The sequence below is a fragment of the Tachypleus tridentatus genome, chromosome 13 (assembly GCF_004210375.1).
Source record: "Tachypleus tridentatus isolate NWPU-2018 chromosome 13, ASM421037v1, whole genome shotgun sequence".
NCBI classification, from domain to species: Eukaryota; Metazoa; Arthropoda; class Merostomata; order Xiphosura; family Limulidae; genus Tachypleus; species Tachypleus tridentatus.
This window is the reverse complement of record NC_134837.1, coordinates 73,573,126-73,596,956: the sequence shown is the minus strand read 5'-3', so window position 1 is coordinate 73,596,956 and position 23,831 is coordinate 73,573,126. Positions and strand designations below refer to the sequence as shown.

The 23,831-nt window shown below is 29.5% G+C and overlaps 1 protein-coding gene across 20 annotated transcripts in view; it reads left to right on the top strand.

Moving 5' to 3' along the window:
- Positions 1-23,831, top strand: part of Upf2 (UPF2 regulator of nonsense mediated mRNA decay) — a 131,675-nt gene that overhangs the window by 18,223 nt on the left and 89,621 nt on the right. For 18 of the 20 annotated variants that reach the window (XR_013021518.1, XR_013021517.1, XR_013021512.1 and 15 more), the window contains 10 exons: positions 3,837-3,921; positions 4,861-4,937; positions 6,096-6,176; positions 8,120-8,149; positions 8,548-8,667; positions 14,439-14,486; positions 20,329-20,541; positions 22,607-22,738; positions 23,524-23,616; positions 23,783-23,822. Coding sequence is in view for 8 of the 20 variants with exons in the window: in XM_076481776.1 (XP_076337891.1) it covers positions 3,837-3,921; positions 4,861-4,937; positions 6,096-6,176; positions 8,120-8,149; positions 8,548-8,667; positions 14,439-14,486; positions 20,329-20,541; positions 22,607-22,738; positions 23,524-23,616; positions 23,783-23,822 (919 nt within the window). In the remaining 12 variants the exon portion in view is untranslated. The remainder of the gene's footprint in view (positions 1-3,836; positions 3,922-4,860; positions 4,938-6,095; positions 6,177-8,119; positions 8,150-8,547; positions 8,668-14,438; positions 14,487-20,328; positions 20,542-22,606; positions 22,739-23,523; positions 23,617-23,782; positions 23,823-23,831) is intronic. The other 2 variants (XR_013021519.1, XM_076481779.1) reach the window with 1 other exon arrangement.

Sequence of the window (23,831 nt, the reverse complement as noted above, 5' to 3'; positions counted from 1 at the left end):
TCTATACAAAGAACTACCAGTTTCACTTTCTGTTCAAAAATGTATAACCTGTGATAATAACATGTGAATTATAATGTACAATTTGATAACACACTATTGACATACATTCATAAAACAGTAGTTCCATAAAATTTTGAATGCAATAACATAGTATTTAACCCCTGGCCATAGGAAAACCTGTAGTGATAGGATTAAGTGTCGTAGGTAGTCAATAACAACAACAACAACAAAAGGCCTTTTTAAGTACTTTATTTCTTGTTTTTCATTTGTATTTCTTATTTATTATTATAAAAGTTACTAAATTGTAAAAATAAGAAACTTTTCAGGTTAATTAAAGTTAGATTAAGTAAAATAAAAAATGAGTATTCAGTACCTCATGTTGTTTTCATCTCTTTTATCAAAAACATTACAAGCAAAGTAACATTATCAATAATAAAATAGATTTACAGTTATTAATTTTTTATTATACTTTTCTTGCCAGCTGCCATTTAATTGATCAAACATGAGAATTTGAAAAAGCAGTGTAAAGTATGAAGTACTTAAATATGACAACATTGGTAATATAGGTAATAAATTGCAGACAGAACTGTCAAACTCTATAACACACCATTGACAAAACTTTTGTATCTAGATACATATATTGCAGTATTGATATCTAGTTACATATATTGACTATGGTGATTAGATATAAACTTTTAGTGGTTTAACACTGTTCAAAGGGCAATAAAACAATACAATTTAAGTATAAATAGATCAGTACTGTTGTGAGTTAAAATTCATTTGGATAAACAAATGTAGTTTCATATTACAATTTGAAGTCATTCTATGCAATTTAGATTTAGTTTTATACATATATAAACCATAATGTTTTAAACCAAAATAATGAACAGATTAAAATTAAACAAAATACATTGCATTTTTAAAACAATGCAGGCAGTGAAGGGTGATACAGGTGTGAAATGTTGTGGGCTTGAGCACCCACTTCTTGCTCTACTAGTTTCTAATATAATTGTGTCTATTTCTTATGTGAGACTAGCATATTAGAGGTTAAGACTGGTAGACGGTGTATCCCCACCACAACATGGATCCTACTTCTTCAGTCGCCTCTGAAACCTAGGATTGTAACTTTTAACCTAGGGTCTTTTTAAAAATATGCAGTGTATTTTGTTTAATTGTAATGTTTTATTTATGGCTTAAAATTTTTTGTTTATTTATTTAACTTCATTTAAATGTAATTGTTTAATTTCATTATATATATATATATATATATGGTGGTTATGAGGATGGTCAGTTTGACCATACTTGTATAGAGTTAGGGTAGAGAATATAACAGATAAAATATAAAGTTTTACTTAAAATGGTAATTTATTCAGATTTTAGATATTAAGCAAATTAAATTTGTACTTTTTGAAATGAAAAGTGTTTTAATCTTAGTATGGAAATAAATTTGATTCAAACTAGTAAAAAAAAAGACTATATTCATAGACAATTCTTTAGTAAAAAATACTTCACCAAGAAATGTGATTTTTGTTTAGAAAAAAAAAAGACTTGTAATGTTTAATAAAAGCCTGCCAAATATTTTGAAAATACACATATTGTGATGGAAGATATAATATGGAAACTATTTCATGTATGAAACGGTTATAAGGTTGTTTAAATTGGCTAACCTTGTTGTGAGAGAGTTACGTATTTGATGCATTCAGGCTTCAAACTTCTACACTCAACATTTTCTTTTTTGATTTGTTTGAGACACTCTTAGTAGAATGAAGTTCAAGATTGCAATTGTAAAAGTGATTTAGTGTTGAATTTATCTTGTTTTACTATAATATATTGTTGTAATGTAAAAGGAAACTTGAATGGCTAGTTATGGAATTTAGAGGAATTATAATCCAATCAGGTATGTATGGTCAGTCCAGTTCAACTTGACCAGTGTGTTTTATGTATCATCACAGTCATTCACTTTTTTATTATGAATGATAGGTTATAAAATACACCACCTTTTTGTGGTTTATGTCAATGATAGTACTTAAATGAGAGTTTAGGCCCTTTTCTATATTTTTATGGATACCTTGAAAATAAATGATTAGATATGGTTAATTTTTCATACCAGGAATGGGATTCTTTGTTTGAAAATGACTATGCCTAATAATTTTAAGTGGGTGCTCTCTTTATTAAAATTGAATATTTGTCTTACGTTCCAGAAGAAAAACAAAAAATATGGGAAATTGTGGTTAAATGTCTCAACACATGATTGGCTCTGTGATATTTTGTGTTTCCTTTGAAAATACTATTTGTAGTCTGTGGAATACAGTGTTACATTCCAAATTTGTCACTTTAAAACTGAAGAAAAGTTAAATGTGTATTTTATCCATGATTTCATGGTGTGTAGTGATAATGTTGGGTATATCTCCATTCATCTGTAGACATCTATTTTTTGCTTCATAACTGGGGGTTTAAATAGCAGGTTTTAATCAAGCTTCATGGGACTACTTGATTTTAGGCTGTGGAAGAAGTGCATTGATTGTGAGGGTATATAAGTCATATAGTGATGATGATGTGTATCTATCCATCCACCTGTAGATCTCCATTTTTTGTATCATAACTAGAGATGTAAAGATCAGGTTTTAATCAAGCTTCATAGGACTACTGCACTTTAGGCTAAGGAAGAAGTATATTGATTGTGAGGTTTAAAATTCAAAGTAACTAATTCAAAAATAAAAATGTTTGGTTTCTGTGCAAAAGAGAACATAACTATAAAACACACACACAAAAAAAAAAAGAGATGGCTGTTTTTAACATTTAGATAAGTTAAAAATTAAATGGTAACATTGTTACTTAGAACAATGAAATAAAATATAAATATATAAATTTAAATTATTAAAAGAAAACTACAGATACAGTATTGCTCATAAGTTGAATAATGAATAAAGTAAAAAGCGACCAGTAGATGATTTTTGTGGAATTCAAGGACGTATTGGTTAAAAGCTATGTGGTATGTAGAATTTACATTTTGAAAACTGTATTGTAGGCTTACAATCTGGCTAATAATTTTTATGAATTTCTTATTTATTAAAGAATAATTTTGTTTTATAACTATTATGATAGAAAGTGTAAATATTATGATAAAAAAGAGTAATGTACATAGGAAGTTTTTAAACTTCATTAAACTATACAAACATGAAATTAGGAGTAGTGAAGCATGGTTGACATCATGTTATGTGCATAACAAGGGGATGGCTATAGATACTAATGTGTATTGCAATGGAAAAGATATTTGGGAAATCAATCATCCTTCACAGAACCAACATGGAACTGAATTGTTTTTGTGTTAAGGTTTTATGCGTGAATTTCATCATTTGCTTGTAGACACTGGGAGTATCTGTCACATAGTTGATTAGAGACCTAAGAACAATGTTACTGAGTTTCAATACTGCCCCATGATACCCAGGTTTTGAAAGCATCACTAAATCTAATGTCTCCTTATAGATAAGTTAGTTGGTTTGCCATTTTTGATCAGACAATTTGGCGTAAAAGTTTCTTGTACTAAAGGTGTTTGGTGGGTATCGCATGTTGAGGAATAGGTTTAACTTTGCATCACTGAGGCACCCTTACAACCATCAGATTCATACTCATGAGTATTCTAGGCAAGTCACTTAACTGTTTTAATTACCTTGAATACACAATACTGCTTTTACATGTTGTAAACTTTGTGCACCAAGTACAAAATACCACTGCCCAAAGAATGTTTCATGTGTAAAGCATACAAATAGAGTGGTTAAAAAGGTTTTTAACAACTCTTCTAGTTGGAAATTGTTACATATTTTTTTCAATTTTAGCAGCACCTAGAAGCCTTTATTGTAGAGACTTCAGAAAGACTAAGAAGAAAGGCTGAACTGAGGACAGCAAACAGTAATATTGCAGGTGGGGAAGTGATTATTTTTAACCAAATGGAAGGTTTGTATTATGTTAATGGGAAGAACCATGTATTTACTATGTAAAATTGATTGTAAGAAAAATGTTTCTCTTGGAGATTTCAAAAAAATGTCATTGTCTAAGTGTAAAACAATAGTAAATGAAACTGAAGGAAAAAACTTAAAAATGCAGTCTAATACTGTTGACAAAACATTATAGAATTAAAAATTGAAAAAGAAACTAGCAATTTTTTAAATTACAAGTAATTAGTGTATAAATATTTACAGGAAAGTCATTACAGTCCCTAAGTAAACGAAAATGTAAATTGAGAAACTGTTATTACTACATGAGTGACTTGTATAGTCATAAATCTGATAAAACATGGTCTGATAAATGGTAATAATTACTCAAAAGTCCACTAAACCCTACATGGTGTTTGACAAATGAGACTTATCTAATCACTGTATATCCATAACCACACACACACACATTCTATTGTAAGAAGAAATCTCACTGTGTACTAAAAGCTACTTTGATATTGTCTAAGAAAAGATAATAGTTACTGTATATTTGACACTGACAAGTACAGCTTAAAGTTTGTCTAAAAAATTAAGAAATACTTGTAGTAAATTCACCAATGTCTAAATGTTAGTAGATAAAAAGAAATATTTTGTAAATTTAATGTTTTAAAATGATCAGTTATAATGTAACAGACAGCATCTAGAATAATGTATTAATTACTGGATACAAAATGTGCTTTATGTGTTCTATAAAAACGTATTGAATGATACCAATAAAACTTGTATTTTGTTTATACCTGAAAGATATTCTTGAGTGTTTAGATGTATAATTTATGTTGTTTTTTTTTACATGTTGCCAGAATATTTTGAATGTTGTAATTATTAACTTCTTAATTTTTGTTGTTTATTTTGGTTTACAAATTTTTAGCAAACCGTCCAGAAGACTCCTTCTTTAGTAAGTTGGACTCCAGTCTAAAAAAGAACACAGCATTCGTGAAAAGATTAGTGAGTGACTATTTGGTATTTTATCTTGGTACAGTACATAGCTATGTGAATGACATGAACTAAATCAGAACAATTACTGAAGGATCTTATTTGTCCCAATCTTCAATAACTTAATATAATGTAAAAACATAAAATGTGGTATGTGTTTATTACTATTATGCCAGATGTATTGTATGTTTTTATTTCTAATAAAGAGCATAGAATAAATTAATGTGCAATATCTTAATAATTTGGCCCGGCGTGGCCAGGTGGGTTACGGCGTGCAACTCGTAATCTGAGGGACTTGGGTTTGCATCCCTGTCACATTATAATGCCCCCACAGCTGAAAATGCAAGCATGTTTACCCACTATTCGTTGTTAAAGAGTAGCCCAGGAATTGGCAGTGGGTGGTGATGACTAGCTACCTTTCCTCTAGTCTTACACTGCTAAATTAGGGACAGCTAGCGCAGATAGCCCTTGAGTAGCTTTGTGTGAAATTAAGAAAAACAACAAAACAAACTTAATAATTTTTTGTGGTTCTATTTCATATTTTTTATGACTTGTAAATTTTATGTAAATCTTATGTTGCTGTTTTTGGATGTAAACAATACTACATTACTGTAAAGAGTCATTTTGTTGTTAGAAGTTCATATTATACACTCTGTCTCTGTTATTTTTGATATTATATATCATTTGTAACTTATGAATAACTTCATTTTGAGTTTGAAATTACCTGTTGAAGGAGAGCTGGTGATTTGTGTATAACAACAAAATATTAACTATTATAGTATGTGTCATCATGATTCTGAACCACTAACATCATTTTCACTGCCTTTTTATCCCAATATTAAAATCAATGTGTGTTGCTCTTGCAGAATTGAACTGAGACATTTATTTTATTTTGCAAGTGTGTTTAAGAGAACTTGAGAGAAAGCTAATTATATGGTGTATAAATATAATATGCTTTTGGACAGTATTGTTTAATTATGGGGATTAAAGATTGTTCACTGTAATAAACCCAATAACTTGCAAGTTTAATGCTCATTTTAAAGTGGAATTTTTTTTTTTGGTTTTGTTTTAAATGTATTTAAATTGTCATAAGAAGCCACTGTAAATTTAATGTATATAAGTATGGACTAGATAAATCTTATTTGTATGATGCATTTTTCATTTATGCAGAAAAACCTCACTGAAGCTCAGAGAGACTCATTAATTAAAGACATGAATGGACTGAATCTGACTAAATACATCAGTGAAGCTGTAAGTAATTGTTTTCTGGTAGACGTATATCAGTAACTTGTTTTATATGAATAAACTGAATCTAACAAACAAATGGTAATGTTCCTGAATAAGAAGGCTAATGAAGGACATTATCTGCAGAAACATGTTAATCAAATTAATAATTTATGATTATATTCAGTTCTGTAGAATAGCTTATAATGTATGGTATTTGTTTTTTTTCAAAATCTTATGTAAATATAAAATCATATTAAATAGATCATTGTGTAGTTTGTGTGTAAATATGTGTGTGTGTGTGCATGCTTACTTGACACACATGATCAATTTGATCCTTAAAAATAACTATTATTACCATGAATGTAATTATGGTGTAATATTACATTTTTGTTAATCAGTCATCCTTTTTATTGCATTATTTTCAAAAATAAATTAACCTGGATTATTCTGGCTATGTGACAGCATGTTAGTTATTGTTATAAAAAACATTATTTTTATCAATCATTTCTTTACAAAGAACACAATTAACATTTTCCTCTCTCCTGATTTCTGTGATGTATAATTTTCATTTTTAATGTTTAAAAAAATGTTACTGGAAATTTTACCATAACTATTTTTATGTAAAGAAATAAAAAGCCAAAGATTAAAAAAATGTACAACTTATGTAGGTTTTTTAAAAAAATTATTTAGTCCAAAATTAATCAGTTAAGAATGATGACAATCACTATCTTAACAACCTCGTGTTTATAAGACATGTTTATCTTTTTATGAAATTTTCACCCAGTGTATTGTCACTTAGTTCTGTGATATGTGTTTGGTTAATGTTTTTTTTTCACCAATTATTTATGAGATTGTTCTTGTTATACATATATTAATATGAATTTCCTTCTGAATGAACATAACTGCCATGTAATTTTGGTAAAAAGTTGTCTTGTATCTTAACACAAAAGCTGTTTGAGTGATTTTTAATTTTTGTGTACTTGATTTAGTTGATTATTTATTTTCGTTAAATCTTAAATGTGTTTAAAAATGGTTAATTTCAGAATTTTCACTCCATGTGTCAGAATGTTATAAAGTAATGATGCTGACATTTCACCAGGATGACTAAAATTCTGTTTGATAATATATGATTAAAGATTATTACTCAAAACACTGTGGATCTAAGAAACTAAAGACAATTGAAAAATAATAGTTTTTTTTTAAACAGTTCTTATGAATTAAAAAAGACAAAGTTTTTAACATCGACTAAGTTAGGCATAGATTAACTGGGGTTTTGATGATAAACTAGTTCCAAGAAGTTTTCTTTTTATACACAATCTGTTTTTGCTTTTTTTTCGTAAATTAAAATTGTGTCATTCATTTAAAAATACTGTAAAAGCTTATCATAAATGAAATACTAATTATAATATAGTGGTCTGCAAATCTTTAGGTTCAAAGCAGAACATAATGTATCATCCATTGTAATAATGGCATGCTAATTGCTTTTTAGATTACATTGTTAATTTTAAGTGGAATTCATGGATATAAAAATGAAATGTTACTATGTTATAGTCATATTGTTCAGCTGTGATAAATTTTATGTTATAACAACAGAACTAAGTGTTTCATTTATAATGTGATAAAAGATTTAGAATTCATGGAGGTATAATTACATTTCAGGAAAACATAGTGGAGGTTAACAAGTATTTGTTCAGTGGAAATGTGGATTTCTAGTCTTCTTTTATAATGAATTTAACACAAAATTCTGTCATGTTGTGCATTTTCTTTGTGTACTTAGTGTTTTTGTGTTTCAGTTTTTAGGTTCTTTACATTATTTAGAACAATATGTACTTCCAAACTTAAGATTTTTGGATATGTAACATGTAATTGAGTGTTCTGAAATGCTTTTGATCGTTCAGCTATAATGATTACATTTGTAGTTTAATATTTTTCTTGGTGTATAAGTTTAACCTTTCTTGTTTTTGTAGGCAGCTGCCATTGTAGAAGCAAAACTCAAGGTTAGTTGTACGTATTGAAAAAGTAATGTAACGTGTACAAGTACCTTTGTATATTTTTACCTGAACAATGAAGTAGGTCAAACTACTGTAATTGCAAAATCAGTTAAGAGTTATGTGGAATGTAATTGTGACATTTTAAGTTTCTGAAGTACGGATGATTGAATTTTTTTTTTTTTTTTTACTGAGTTGGTGAATATTTGTGAAACAAATAAAAACACATTTCCAATTATTTTTATATTTCTTGATATTATATGACTTGTTTTAATAAAATAATTATTAATAAATTTTACCATGTATAAAAAAGGTTTGCCAGCTACATTCAAAACATTTTTAATTCTGTTAACAAATTCAGTAGTGGAACTCTTTACCACTTTCCTGCTACCTTTTCTAACACTTAGATGTCTGACCTGAACACAGCAGTACAAATTTGCTCCTTGCTCCACCAACGTTATTCTGAATTTTCCACTCAACTTTTAGAAAACTGGCAAAAAGTTCTCCCCATGAAAAAGGATGAGAAAGTAAGTTTGAATATATATTAATATGTTTTATACCTTTATTTTGTTACAAGGCTATACTTTGCCATTTATCCCAGGTTTTTATTGCTGGAAGTAGGACATTTCATTAATCATTAAGAGAGAAAAATAATTTTAGATGAAAACAGCAGAATCTTAAAAAAAATGATTTGATCAATTTATTTACAAAATTCTACTCGAAATGGAAAATAATTTATTGAAATGGATTATGTTCAGATGATCTTGGATATTTATTTTGTATGTTATTGTGCAAAATATTAACAACTGAATTTTAAAATAAGTCCAGAATTGAATCTTCCATAAACTAAAAGCTGGGAATCTGAAATTGTGGTTTAATTCTTTAAGCAAGACCTGAAAATTTTTAAAAAATTATTTAGTAATTGATATAATAATAATTGCTTTATACAGAATGGTGCCATTTGACACAACCTATTTGAGAACGCAATACAAGTTTTTGAAAACTTGTGCATTTTTCTGGTATTCTGCTTTTTACTGACATTACATATGAAAATAGTGTTTGAAAATATTCTAATTAAGTTTTTATATTATTTAAAAGTTAAGTAGGTTTTGTAAGCTGGTAAGTTTTTATTGAAATAAGTGGACAACATCTGAATAATAAATAGTCTGTCATTATTCAGCAAGTTGTTTTTGGTGCAGATGATCTAAGATAAACAGTTTGTAATATTTAATACCATTGGAATGATATTGTATCATAATGCGTAATTTTACATTTTCAGTATGGACTATTAACTCCTCTCTCATAAACAGCTATTCTTGTTTAGTGCTATCCTCTATATTTTAAAAAAAAGTTAGCATAACACAAACCTTTTATCTTCCTTTAATTGAATTTGACTAATTTCAATACATCTCTTAAGAAAATCATCATACAACAACCTTCCACCAATAATGGTGCAATAATTGTGATGCACGTGACTCCCTCCATTCAATTCTATCAAACTGTCACTTTGATTTTTGGCAGAAAATGGAAGTACTCATATGATTCACATGGTTCCATCTATTCAGTTTTACCAAAATGTCATTTCTTGTTTGATAGTACTTGTTTTCATATCGCTTTCCATTCTTTTCACGTGAATAAAATTTGAGATTTTCATCACTTAATGTCTGAAGTGTTATTTCTTTACTAATTTTTACATTGACTTGATTTTCCAGCCTTTGTTGTTTTTCTTATCCTCTTATTTCCACATTTTACATTGAACTCTTTTGTTTGGTATATATATTTCTAAATGAATTCTGAAGTTTATATCTTCTATTAGCACTATTATCCAGGCTGTTGTTTGATTTATTTAACCTTCTCCTAAATTTGCTTCACTTCTTCCTGAGCAAGTCAAATCTCTTCAGGCTGATGGAGAGTTTGATAACCTTTTTTTACCACTGAATTTTCTTGCATCTTCCTGTACCCCACCTAAAGAATCAGCTGGGTCTATTACTGCATTTTTGAGACATAATTTCTTAAGCATATATTTTATCCATTACCCTGACTTGTTGTGATCCCTATTCTTTTTTTTTTGTTTCAAACGATAGTTCTTCCTTTTCATCTTTAGTGTTTTTCACCCACTCTGGAGTTTAGGGTTTGTACTAAGCAAACTGATTCACGTTTGGTTGAGGGTGTCAGCATGCCTCACCTTCTACAGTCTGCAGATCAATTTGCTTTGGTTTACTGTCAAGCTGACTGTCTGTTTCTTGACTCTCAGCATTTAGAGTCTGTTTTACCTCCATGTTGGGTATACTGTTGTACTTAGGTCATGTTTACACACATGATTTCTCTGTTGCTAGATCTTGTTGGTCAAGATGCTTTCTTTTTGGGAGCATGTTTGTTGCAGTTGTGGTCAAGGCATATTCCTTTTTCCCATTCTAGTTCTTTTAAGCCTTTACCTTTTTCTCCTTCCAGAGGTTTCCCATCACATTTTATTATTTGAAGTAGAGGAGTACTTCAACAAATGTGCCAATGACTGCTCAGTGGGTTATGGTCTGGTTGGAGCTCAGTTGTTGAATTTGTTCCCCCTTTGGCAATCTTTCACCACAGATCTGTTGTATATGTGCTTTTGTTGTTATATCACCTACATGGTTTCCTTCTGTGGTGCTTTTTCTTGCCTCTTTGTTCCTTGGCAACTATCCCCTGTTTCATGGTCTTTTTCCTTCCTCCTTTACCAATCTGGTTTGGTTTTTAATTCAATTGGGTTATTCCTCTTTATCATCTTCTTACCATTCTTTGTTCTTGGTGTCATCTCATCCAGATTCAACATCTTACCTTTTCATTTGTGTCTCATATTCATCATCTTTTAGAGGAAATTCTTCAATCAGGCATGTGGACTACTCTTAAAACATCTCACTGCTTGCATAAGATCATAGTTTCTTCCTCTTTGGACTCTTGTCTTCCTCCTGTAGCCATTCTTCAGATATCAGTGATACTTTGACTATAAGTATGTTATTTTTTATTATTCTTTATTACTTTTCAGGGACCTTTTTCCTTTTTTATGATTACTTATTGTTTGGATTCTGCTCTGTGATGAGTGATTCCTGACCAGGTATTTTTTAGCTAGTCAAATGTGTGCTGTAAGGCCACATTAACCTACATATTATATTTCCATGGCAATGCAGTGCACACTGCAGAGGTGAGGTGTTTCACAAGATTGTTTTGGGTTTTTCCTTGTGATGGAATTGCTTAACCATACCATTACAGATTGGATGGGATCTACCCATCTCATAACCATGAAAGTAATTATTCTATGGTTTTTGATAATGTATGGTTTTGTTTTTCAAAGTTTTTTAGATTACTAGTAAATATTCTGAACTTTTGATTGGTTATTCACATGTCATAAACAAGAGTAGGTGTATGTAAGCATTTCCAGAAATGGAAAGAGGTGGTTGGGGCCACTGTGTTTGATTCAGCAAATTGGAAAGATATGAGATTCTTTATTTTAGATTCTAGCTTGTCAATATTGATAATTTGAGTTCTTAATTTGTAAGAAACTATAAAACTTTGTATTTGGGCATCACAAACATCTAATTTGAACTAATTCTGCATTCAGCATACCACATGACACACAAAAATTGATATTTAGTATTTCATTTTTAATAATTACTTTTAAATTAATAAATAGACTAATGGATCATACCAAAATTTGAATTATAATCTACAGTGTCATACAAATTTACTATGCACGTTCATAGTATAGTAGTTCAGTGAGTTTAATTTTGAACGATAGTCAACAAATACGATATGATGTGGGCTTTTACACGTGATCCATAGTGATAGCATTAATAATTTTACCCATACCACACAGTACTCACCCATGGACTACATGGGTAAAGCAGAAAGAGAAAACTGCCCATTCCTGCCATGCCTTGTATTGAATAATTTGGTATGGTATGCTCTTAAAAATGGGGTTTTATGGTCACCCATAGCACTGTGCTGAGTGTTGTCATTCTGTTGGACTCTTTGCTGCATTTTCACCGAATTTTCTTCTTGTGGAATTTGAGAGTCATTACCACTTTCCAGTTCCAAACTGCTGATGTGGTGGATAAGGGAGGCATCCTCCTGAATGACTTAATGAACTACAAACAAAATATGGAAATTATTATAAAACTATTCATTTGAGAGTAGGGCAGTGTTATTCTGCTGGTGTAGATGACATAATATTCTCCAGTATGAAACAAAAATAAATGAGAGTGAACTGTCTTTATTGCAGTTTGCTCCTTCCATTGGGATTCCTTATCCTACTTCAACATGGATGTTGGTACCTTGTAGGTTGGTTTTCGATTTAGAGTTGAACCAATTAACTTAAGTCTTCACACATATGTTAGAGATGTCTGTATTTCTCCCTCATTTATACTCTTATTGATCCATCAGTTTTGTTGGTCACAGTGGAGGTACTTGCAGATTATTATGGTTCTTTCCCTTCTGTTATCCTTTTATGCTTATTATTCTGAGGATGTTATTGTGTTTGGGCAGTTCTGGTCAATTTCAGTTTTAAGGGAGATGGTTTACATTACAAAGACATCTTTTTTATAAGAGATGTAGGGTTCCTGGAGTGATTTATCAATTTCTTATATTTTTATATGCCATTTTCTTGGATTAGGAGGTTTTTGATTTCATTGAGTCTCATGATCTTGAGGTGAAGACAGTATGATCCTTTTTCCTACCTCTGCCATATTACTGGGTTTTGAGTTGTAGTCAACCTACTGGTGGTATGATCCTCTTTCCTACCACCACATGGGATGTTGATGCCCTGTGACTGGGATTTGTATTGTGGTTGACTTATCAACAGTATGATCCTCATCCTACTCCTGCATGGATGTTAGTTTCAGGTGACATGAGTTTTGGATGTATTTGGCTTGCTGTTTATGTCCCATGACACTATATCCACTTTACACCTTGGACACATCCTTTTCATTTTACCCTCTTTCATATTTTTGGGATAGAATTTCATAGATATTGTGTGGTTCAGATCACTATCCAACCTTAGTTCTCTCCCACTTGGATGTGTTCCTCTATTTTTCCACCCGTATACAAGACATCTTTCTATAATGGGTGAAGAGTATGTGTGGTACAGATGTGGTGCAGTCATCCTCATCAGATCTTAAAATCTGATTGTCTTATCTTAGGGCATGTCCTTTGATTTCTATTGAATGATACTTCTTTCTTTCCTTTGCACTTGTCTCTTCACTGATTCAGTGTGGGATTTTAGCTATTTTTGTGAGAGGAGGTAAGGTATCATATCGAAAGTTATAATTTTTGTATACTGAGACCATATATCTGATAGGTAATTACCTCTTATCACACTTCCCACCCTTCCTTTTCACTGAAAACTAGTGTTTTCATCTTCTGACAACACTCAGAATCTAGAGTTCAGTAGTATTGAAAGGGAGTCACATGCATTATAAGAGTTTGCTGCACTCTTGTTTATGGAGGCTGGTTGCATGATGATTTGCATGGGAGACTCAATGGAATAAGTCGGTTCTAATTGAGGAAAGATAAAAGAATTGTGGCATGCACTAATTTTTTGCATATAGAGGGCAGCACTGAATGATAATGGCTTTTTATGCAAGAGGAGGTAAGTACTCCTTATTTATCAGAAATAAATTTTCACTGTAGGGAAATTGTAATTTTTATTACAGAATCCAGTGTAAAAAAATTGGGTGAAATCAGTCATTATCTGGGTGCACTACCCATGGGACCTCCAACAGTGATTAGTGGGATTAATTTTAACTAACATTTTCATAAACGTAATCAGTGTGTTTAAATGATATGAATCCATAAGTAATCCTAAAGTTAATGCTTCAAAAACATTTTTATAAATTATAAGTCTTAAAAGCAGTGGTCTAATGTAATATACCAATTGGTTGTATTTAATTATATATGATATTAGTTTATTATAGTGGTAACTTTTACCATTAGAAAGTGTAGTATCAGTTAAACTTTTATTTTTATTTATTTATTTTAATTAATATGTATTTAAATAGAATTCAGACTTTAAAAATTTTCATTTTAGTATTATGTATTTTCTTTAAGAGTGCATTAAAGCTTTAGTTATTGGAAAGTTTACTTCATAAGGAGGAAAATTAGCATATGGTTTGTATAACAGGTATATCAGATTAGGCATATATACCTATGAATAATTAGGTAGAATTATGGTAATGATTTTGAGTTTTTCCAGTTATGACTTTGTGTGATACAGAAACAATTTTTGCTAAGAAAATATTTTACTTTTAACTAAACATTTCACACATTTTAGATAACCAATCCCAGTAAGATAAGAGTCGATCTACGTTTTTATTCAGAGGTAAGTGAATGAGATGTGCATACATGTTAATAAAATTGGAGATAACCTTAAAAACATGCAAGATATGTATAAGCAGTTTGAGTTTAAAGTAGGTTTGAAAAATACAGTATTGTGTGTTTTATGAAATATTTATACAGATGTGCAGAAATATAAAACTTGTATTCACTTTTTGTGTGGGCATGTGGGTGTGACTTGTTATGGTGAACCACAGTAACTTTAGAGGTTTATAAAACAAATTGTATGTTGCAAATAGATTTAAATATCCTAAAGTGTGAGTAAAAGTAGTAGTGCTTTGCTGATTGTTTAATTTCAGCATTTTTTGAAGAGTTAGAAGTGTCATATTAACTATTAGCATGGTCATATGTTTGACTTTACCAGTTACTTTGAACATATAAGTAATTGATAAAGCCAAAAATGAAATTGTGGTACAGGTGAAGAGGACAATTCTAACCCTACAGATATGGGCTCATGTATATTACATTACCTTGTAAACACCAAAAGCCATGAATAACTATATACTATAACTCATAAATTATTTTGTGTCTTTGTGAAATTTGTTAAGATTTTAGTGAACATTGTAAATTGTTTGTACACAAAAGTCAGATTTGTTTGTGAATTTATCATATCTTTACTGAGTTTGAAAGGTTATTTGAATTCCCTCCAGAACCTCCGAAATCAATGTAAAAATTATGTTTTGGTAAAACTTTATATCTTATCTCCATTTTTTTCTACTCCAACATTATACCTGATTATCTGTTACTAGACAACTCATCAAAATACTGTGAAAAGTTGAAAAATGTGAATTAAAATAATAGCACCATTCTGCCCTTTACAGTATTGAACATGATATTTCAAAGTGCTTGAAACTCTAAGACTATTGTACTTATTTGTGTATTTGACTGTCAGCAACTGAAGCAGGAAGCTACTGACATAAAACAGTCAGTGTTTGTACTGTTAGACTGTTTATTGGAAACTATAACAACAATGTACAAAGTAATTAGCTGGCATGACTTGATGTCTTTCTCTGAGCCTGGAATAAGCATACCATGAAACAAATATTTGTCCTACACAATTTATCATAACACTTGCCTGAAATATAGTGGAGAATTTAGTGGCTTGTTTGTACTATAGTGCTTTTAACAATATTTCACCAGTCATAAAAATACAGTCTGAATTTTGAAAGTGGTTATGATGTAGCTATGTACAAGATTTTTGTATACCTATTTTTAACATATATCTTATTTGACCCTTCTTATACATCAATTAATAAACACCTTTGAGTCTTTGCACAAAAAAAATATTTTCTAGACTTACTTTTATCAAATAGTTTATATTTATGTAATGTTATCACTAAACATTTCTTTCAGGTTATGTAATTTGCTTTAATTTTACTTCAGTATAGATGCTTTGAATAATAAAAGTTTAATATACATATTCAATTATACTATAGTAAAACTTGACTATAAAGTACAAATTTCTAAGTAGCACACTAGTAATTTGCTAAATACAATGACATTTTTGTTATTGTATGTAATGTATGTTTCTATTTAGATATATATTACTATTTATTCATAAATGCTTAAATTTAACTTACTGTTGTTAAAACAAAAAACAATAGATAAGAAACCTGGATAAAGACATTCTTTTTCTAGTACCTAAAATATTAAGAAAATTATCTGTACTCATGTAGTTTTCTCAAGTAAAGGTGAGACAAATGGATATTTGTAGATTTCAAATATGTATTTATAGAAAACCAGGAATTTATCACTCACCAGAATGCCACATAACAAAACTACTTTCTGTCTGAAGCAATTATTTATTTAGCATGCTTCAACTTTTATAGGGAACTTTATGCATCACAAAATTGACAGTTGGCTGTCAGATTCAAGTATTTCTAAATGTATTATTTCTGCAACTTTAAAAGAATAAAAGCACTTTGATGAGTTTGCTAAATATGCTGATGTATTGGCAAAAACAAAAAGCAGGGTATTTTATTGTAGCTTTTCAGTACCTGAAGTTTTGGGTTTTAATTTGTTACACACTAAAGAAATTGTATCACAAGTATAATAAATTGTTTCTCGTACAAAAGAGGATACAGACCTTTCCTGTAACACAAAATAATGAATGAGAGACTTTTTTAATATTTCATTTTAATTTAATAAATTCAAATGTGTAATTTGAATTGTTGATTTATAAACTTTGTTTTTGTGCTATTTTTATCAATGCTTACAATTAATAAAGTTGTTTAAATATTTAATATGACTATAAAATGTGATGTGTGCACTTATAGAAGCCGTAGCCAAGGGAATTGGCTTAGAGAAACCATAGTCTGTATGGTGAAGGCTAGTATTTCAAATGATATCATACTTTTTACTCACAATTCAAGTAATCAGATTTCATTCAAACTTTCACACTATACTGTTTATGTAACATATCAAGAAATCTGATAGCCTGTAGATTGTCCGTTTTAGGGTGTTATACATCCATTACAGGAAGGTTTGTGAGGAGATACATCAGTAGGAGTAAGAAATGGAAAATTCATTGCAATTCTGCTTCCCCCCCCACTTAAAATTATTTAATGAATTTGGTTTATGATTTAAAGTTCAGTTATTAATGCTATTTCTTAAAAGATGAATTGGTTTTTATATTGGTGATTAGTTACCTCATTTAGGTGAGTCATGTTGTTATTAGCATGAGTATGCATCATCATGTGATCTGTAACCACATTGATATTATACATAACAATAACCATTTCATACACTAGTAACAAATAACTTAATGTAATTTGTCATATTTCTTGAGAGAGATTTACAAGCAGTTCTTTTTTGAGGATTCTTAAAATAGTCTAACATGTAGTATATTTTTATAACTTTTGATATGGATGACTTATATGTAAAGCTCGTTATATATTAATCATTTTTTAACCAGTGGTTCTTAATAAGGGAAGTTTTTGGTTTTGCCATAAGTTCTTCTAAAGTGAATAAAAGGTTATTTTACAATTTCTTTTGTGTCTTTTAACTGTTTTCCTTTTTTGAAGTTTAGCATTGAAATAAAATAATAATCAGTCTGTAACTTCACTATTTATATTAAAATTACTTGATACTTTTGGAATATATTCCTGTATCATGCTTTTTCAGTGAATTTAACATTTTAGTTTATCTTTGAAAAAAAACAGTGGTACATATTTTTGAAGCTGCAGCCAATAATGTTATGGTTAATCTTTTTGTTTTATTTTTTGAATTTTAAATTAAAAATTTTTTTGTGTGACATTTAAGTCCTTTGAAATTGGAAGTGAATTTGTGGTTAAGGTTGTTTTTAGAATAGTAGTGTTATTTCTGCAGGGTGTTTGGAAAGTCACTGTGCAGTTTTGTAATAATATTTTATTCAGTCTATTTCAAGCCAGCAACTGATAGCGGTGTTCAGAAACAAAATAAGAAGGATCCAGGCCTGTAATGATGCCAATGGGGGTCACTTTCAAAATTGTTTATAATTTTCATTCATATTTACCTCCTGTATTCTATATTAAAACATGTTTGTTAATAAATATATAAGTGCACATTGACTTTCTGAACACCCTGTATAACATTGATTTTATTACAGTTACACGTATAATAATATATAGTAATTAACACTTGCCATTTGTAGATTAAAGTGTACGTGTTGACTTCTTTTTAGAGTTACATTCAAAATTTAATTAGATTACTGTCATTCAACTAGAAAATCAGATCCACTTTTCGTTACAACACATTTCATCCTATCTTTCACAAATTACGAATAATTTCCTTTGACATTTTATATCATTTTCATTACAGAGAGAAAGTCAAAAGTTTTCATCTATCAAAGACGTTATTTTATATACAAAGAATTTTCTGTTTTGCCTCCAGTTTGAAACCTTATTTTCATGGGAATTGCATCCACAAGTTTTACTGATCTTTTAAAGGCTTTTATTGCTTAGAAAGACAGAAAAATTTTGACAGTTATTGACATTATTTGCTTTGTGCATGTTACTATTCTTGTTCTTAAGTTATTATTTAATTTAATAAAAAATTTAGTGTAGTAGTATCATCAGTACACAAAAAAGTAGGTAGATTCAAGTTTCATTGACAGTTGGCATAAAAAAAACAAAGACCCAGGTAAGTACCATATTTCTTGTTTTCCTATTTATTCTTTATTAATTGTTATATAAATAACTATAAGATGTAAAAATTAGAAACTTATCAAGTTAAATAAGATTAGATTAGGTAAGATAATAGAAAATAACAATTCTTCAAGATGTACATTCATGAGCATCTTTTGCAGTACATAATTTGATGTGGTAATACGAGTTACACCTTCACTTAAGCGATGTATAACTTCTATGGTGGGATTATTAGTTATGCACAGTTCAAAGAGCAAGCTACTACATAAAGCAAAGTGTGTTTCTGGGGAAAAAATACACAGTTGTATATTGTCATTTTTATATCTATTCCATTTCTTGATCAATCAACTGAAAACTTTACAAAATGATATAGGATGACATGCAGGCAGTGGACCCTTCATCTAATTTTATATTGATAGAATTATTGAAAATAATTAAATCTAAATTACCTCTTTTTTATCTTTATATAAATATTTAATATTGTAATATAAAACCATGTTCGTTTATCCAAATTAACTGTTAGTTAATAATAGTATACGTTTATCTGTAACTAAATTTTATATTTTATTACCCTTTAAACCATGACTAACTACTGTCTGCATGCTTATAAATTGTAAGTCACTTGGGGAACATGCAGCTCATGTTATGCTATCAAATTACATTACCCACGAGCTACTCCAATTAGTATAAGCAGTTTGCATGTGTGCCTCGTGAAATTTTTTGCTTTATTATTATTTATTTCACTTAATCTAATTTTAACTAGCCAAAAAATATCCTTATTTTTATATTTTAGTTGCTTTTATAATATATAAAGAAAAACAAGAAATAAAATACTTATCAAATATTCATTTTTCTTGCTCTCATTTGTTAATGAGAGTTAACCCTACTTTTTTGTATACTACTCATAGTATTGCAGTTAATTTTTATTCAATTAAATAATGCTCGAAACAATATAAACTAATAATATACAAAAAGTAGTCAAATTTCATTATTTCTCAAAACTTTTCTGGCATCATAACTTTGTGACAACAGTTGTTACAAATTCATCCAAGTTTGCTGTTAACTTTCTCATGGGAATGCTGTTTGTACTCTGAGTCAAATTGATATTTAATCATTCAGAACATAATGTTACACAACATGTTATTTAATGATTTAAACCTTGAGTTTCTATTGGTTATGGGTAATTAATCATAAGAGTGAACTATTAATGAATTATGAAAGAGAGGATTTGACAAGTTGGTATAGCAGAAGGGTTGTGATTTTGAAGACTATAATAAATGTGGTTCATCTGAGTAGTGACAATTTTATAGTAACTTGTGCTTAATTTTATACTTTTTCCAGGGCTGGTGAATAAAGTGGGAATAATGATAGGTTACCAGAAAATGTGTCATGTGTCATACTAAGGGAAATTCAGGATTTTGTAAAATGGTACTTTGTAGAATTAAGAATGTTAAACCTATATACTATTAAAATATGGTATAATGTAAATAAAATTTAGTTTAATAAAGTATTGAATCTAAGAACTAAAACTTTGTGTCATGCTTAGTAAATAATACCTGGATGTATAGGGTTAATAGTTAGCTACAGTCTTACACTACTAAAAACTTGTTATTTTGTTTGTCATGTTAGTTTTGATTAATAATACATTGAGTTTTCCATGGTTAAGGTATTTTGGCAAATATGTTTTGTTTTTTCCCCATTCAGTTGATATCATGTGGAGTGTTTACATTAAAAGAGGGACTCCCATTACTTGGTAATCTACTGACCATTTTAACTGCTACAGACAAAGAAGAGCACAACAATATCAATATTCTTCTGAGTTTCTGTAAGCACTGTGGGGAAGACTATGCTGGCTTGGTGCCTCAGAAAATGAGAATTCTAGCTGAGAAGCATGGACTAGAAATACCTAAAAGTGATGTATGTTCTGTTTAAAAATATGTAATTCCTATGTTTTATATAGCAAAGATATTAGGCTTGATTGCAAGTTAACAATTGTATTGAAATTATCTATTCTAAAGTACCTTTGTGAGTAGATTCAAAATGTCTTACAGGAATTAATACTTAGAAAAGAAAAGTAGGATGTGAATTTCATTTTTGCACATTTACTTTATTTATTTTTTTGCCTTTTATCATTGTCATGATATTTGGGTTCTGTAATGATTGAAAGGATTCTCATGTTGTGATTAGTCTAGATAAATCTATAGCCTGTGGTTGTCAACAGTTTAAGCATAATAGAATGTCATCCGATTTCACTGAAAATGATTTACTTAAGTAAAAGTATGTATGACATTTTGTGAAAAGTCTGTACATGATGAAAAAAAAACTGATACCATTTTTTAGATCCAATGTTTAGGAATTACTGTAGAATATGAACATTTTGAGATATTAAAACCATTACAGGCTTATGTTGTCATTGCCTACTGAAACAAAAAAAATATTCTGTAATATCAGTTTTATTATTCAATCCCCCAAAGTTTTAATGACTGGTGGACTGACTGTTCACCAGCACTTTAACAGTTTTGTGAAACTCTGGCTACAGTGTTAGTAGAATTTTAATTTATCTTATGTGCAAAAAATATACAGTGAAGAAACAACTGACTATTTTTTCATTGGTACAAACTGGTCTCAACTGGTTTAAACATACTAAGACATGTTCTTGTGCCAGTAAAATAACTTTATATTTTAAAGATGGTGTGTTATGTAAAACATGCATTCTTTAACACAGTGATACTTTTATCAATGATTTCATTATCCCCCCCCCCCCACTGCATAGTTCCACAGAGAGGAACATTAATTTCTTCTATTTGTCCCAGTCTTATAGACAGGAAGCATCTCAAGATTGATTGGATGAATTTTAATCAAATTTGTGTAATGGATACAGGATTCTAAATGTGATTAGCTTTTGAAGGTCATAGATTAAAAGTCAAAGGCAAAAAGTCACTGGTACGTAGAAAATTTGCCCTCTTCTTGTGGATAGTTACTGTGTTATCAAATTAGGGGAACTTAAACATACTGTATAACATGGGTGTCACGTAAACACATTTTGCACTTGTGTAGGTTTGCTTTTTACCTTTATTAAAACTCTGATTTGATTTTTTATATTTTTATATTCCTTCAGTTATTATGGATACAAGTTTGGTTTAGTTTAAGCCTTCATTTAAAACTGCTAGTATATAAATAAAGCAATGGAATTTTTATCATTATGAACTTTATGTATATTTGAATATTTCAGATAGGTTTTAAAAAAGATGTAACATACTGGTAAAACAAAATCACTAAAATAAGTTTACTACCAAATCTTATTTACTTATAATCAATTAGGTAAAAGGTAAAATGTAGCTATATGAATTTCAGCTACCCCAAAGAAGTGTAAGGGCTTCATAACTACAGTGAAGTGGTATGAATAAATTTTTCTGTGGCATGATTTACTTCATATCTTTTTTGCTGTTTTTTTTTCTTGTCTTTATTACAGACAAAATAATGATAAAAGCATACTTTTGGTAACATTGGATTAAACCTTATTTTGACAGCAAACTTTGTTTCAGTTTTAGAATTGAGAAATTACATGAAGTAATTCCCCAAATATGGGAATTCTCTGTTTTTTTTTAATATTGGAAGGTTTGTCATAACTTAGGTTTTGCATTTGCAGAACAATGTTTACTGTTCTAATGATTTAGATATCCTTTAACTATTTTTTAAAGTCGCATAGAGAAACTACTGATGTACTTTTGTGTGTGTTCATTGGATAAGACTGTATGTTTTGGAATGCATCTTTGAAATTCATTTAACAGTTGTTTCTGACAATGCAATACACCTAAATAATTTTATCATAACAAAATGCATGTTCTCAATAATATGCATTTTGACTGATAAAGAAGGTGGTATGACGACTGACTGACACCTTTAATTTCATATTTATGTCATATGTCTGGACAGTTCACTAAATGCATGTGTAACTTATGTTAAACTTTTATTATTGTAGTTACTACCCCCAGATCGCCAGAAAGGTCTTCGTAATCTGCTGAAAGACTACTATAGGTCACTTTGTCGTCATGTTGTGAAAGATCAAAAAACTCTTCATAATATGGAACAACACAACCGAAGAATATTACAGGTATGCTAGATGAATAGAAGAAACTTTTCTGATATTGGTTTGAAAGTAAGTTTGAATCATCTTACCAGTTACATTAATAGTGTGGTATTTTACTATAATAGCACTGTTTAGGTAAGAACAAAAAATGTTTCCTTTGATCATCAAACATGTTTTAAAATATCTGCCATAATAATGATTAGAAGTTTTGTTGTTTTTCAATCTGTTTTAATTATTTTTAATTTTTTCTGAATGCTTTTAATATACAAAGGTTAAGAGGTAATTTTCAGTTATTTTCTCACTTTTCATCTGTGAATCACTTTATTTTAAATGTCCAAAAAATAAGTGGAAATTTCAGATTAATTTTATTAAATATCTGAAGTTGTTTTTATATCATTCATACAGGAGGACATTTTTAATCAACAGTAAAATGAAATTTATTCATAAAAGTACAGAAATCTTTATAGTTAAAAGTTGACATTGCTGTGTTGTATTGAACAATTAGTGGTAAAAATAATGAGTTAAGATGTTTCTGGAATATACAGTTGTATATCTGGATTTTTTTATTATAATTAAAAATCAAATGCTCTGGTATATGTTTGTGTTTATCGTAATTGGAACACACAATTTTCAAAGCAGAGACTGTATGTTAAAATTGTTATGTATAGTATAGAACTTGGAGGAATGGATACTCAAGAAAACAACTAATAAGCCTGTTACAATAGTATAAACAACTTTTATATCAGGTAATCTTTTAAATTTACATTGTAATGTTTCCCAGTGTTGTTACTTTTTACTTACCCCACTAGACCAAAGGAGAATTAAGTGCTGAAAGGAAAGAGAAATTTGAAGCAGCACAACTAGCTTTTCAAAAACTCCTGTCCAGCACTCAGCAATTTTCTGTAAGTATGAATAAAAATAAAAAGTCAAATTTTTCTTCTTTTTAATTTTATTATCATTTGTTTTGTTTACCATCTTAAGTGTACATATATGTCTTAGAAATTATGTTTCTAACAGAAGGTGTCCTAGAATAAAATGCTAATACTGTTTATTTTGTATGATAATTAGGATATCATAGACGAAGATCTTCCTGAGCTTCCAAGAGAAGGTAAGAGGA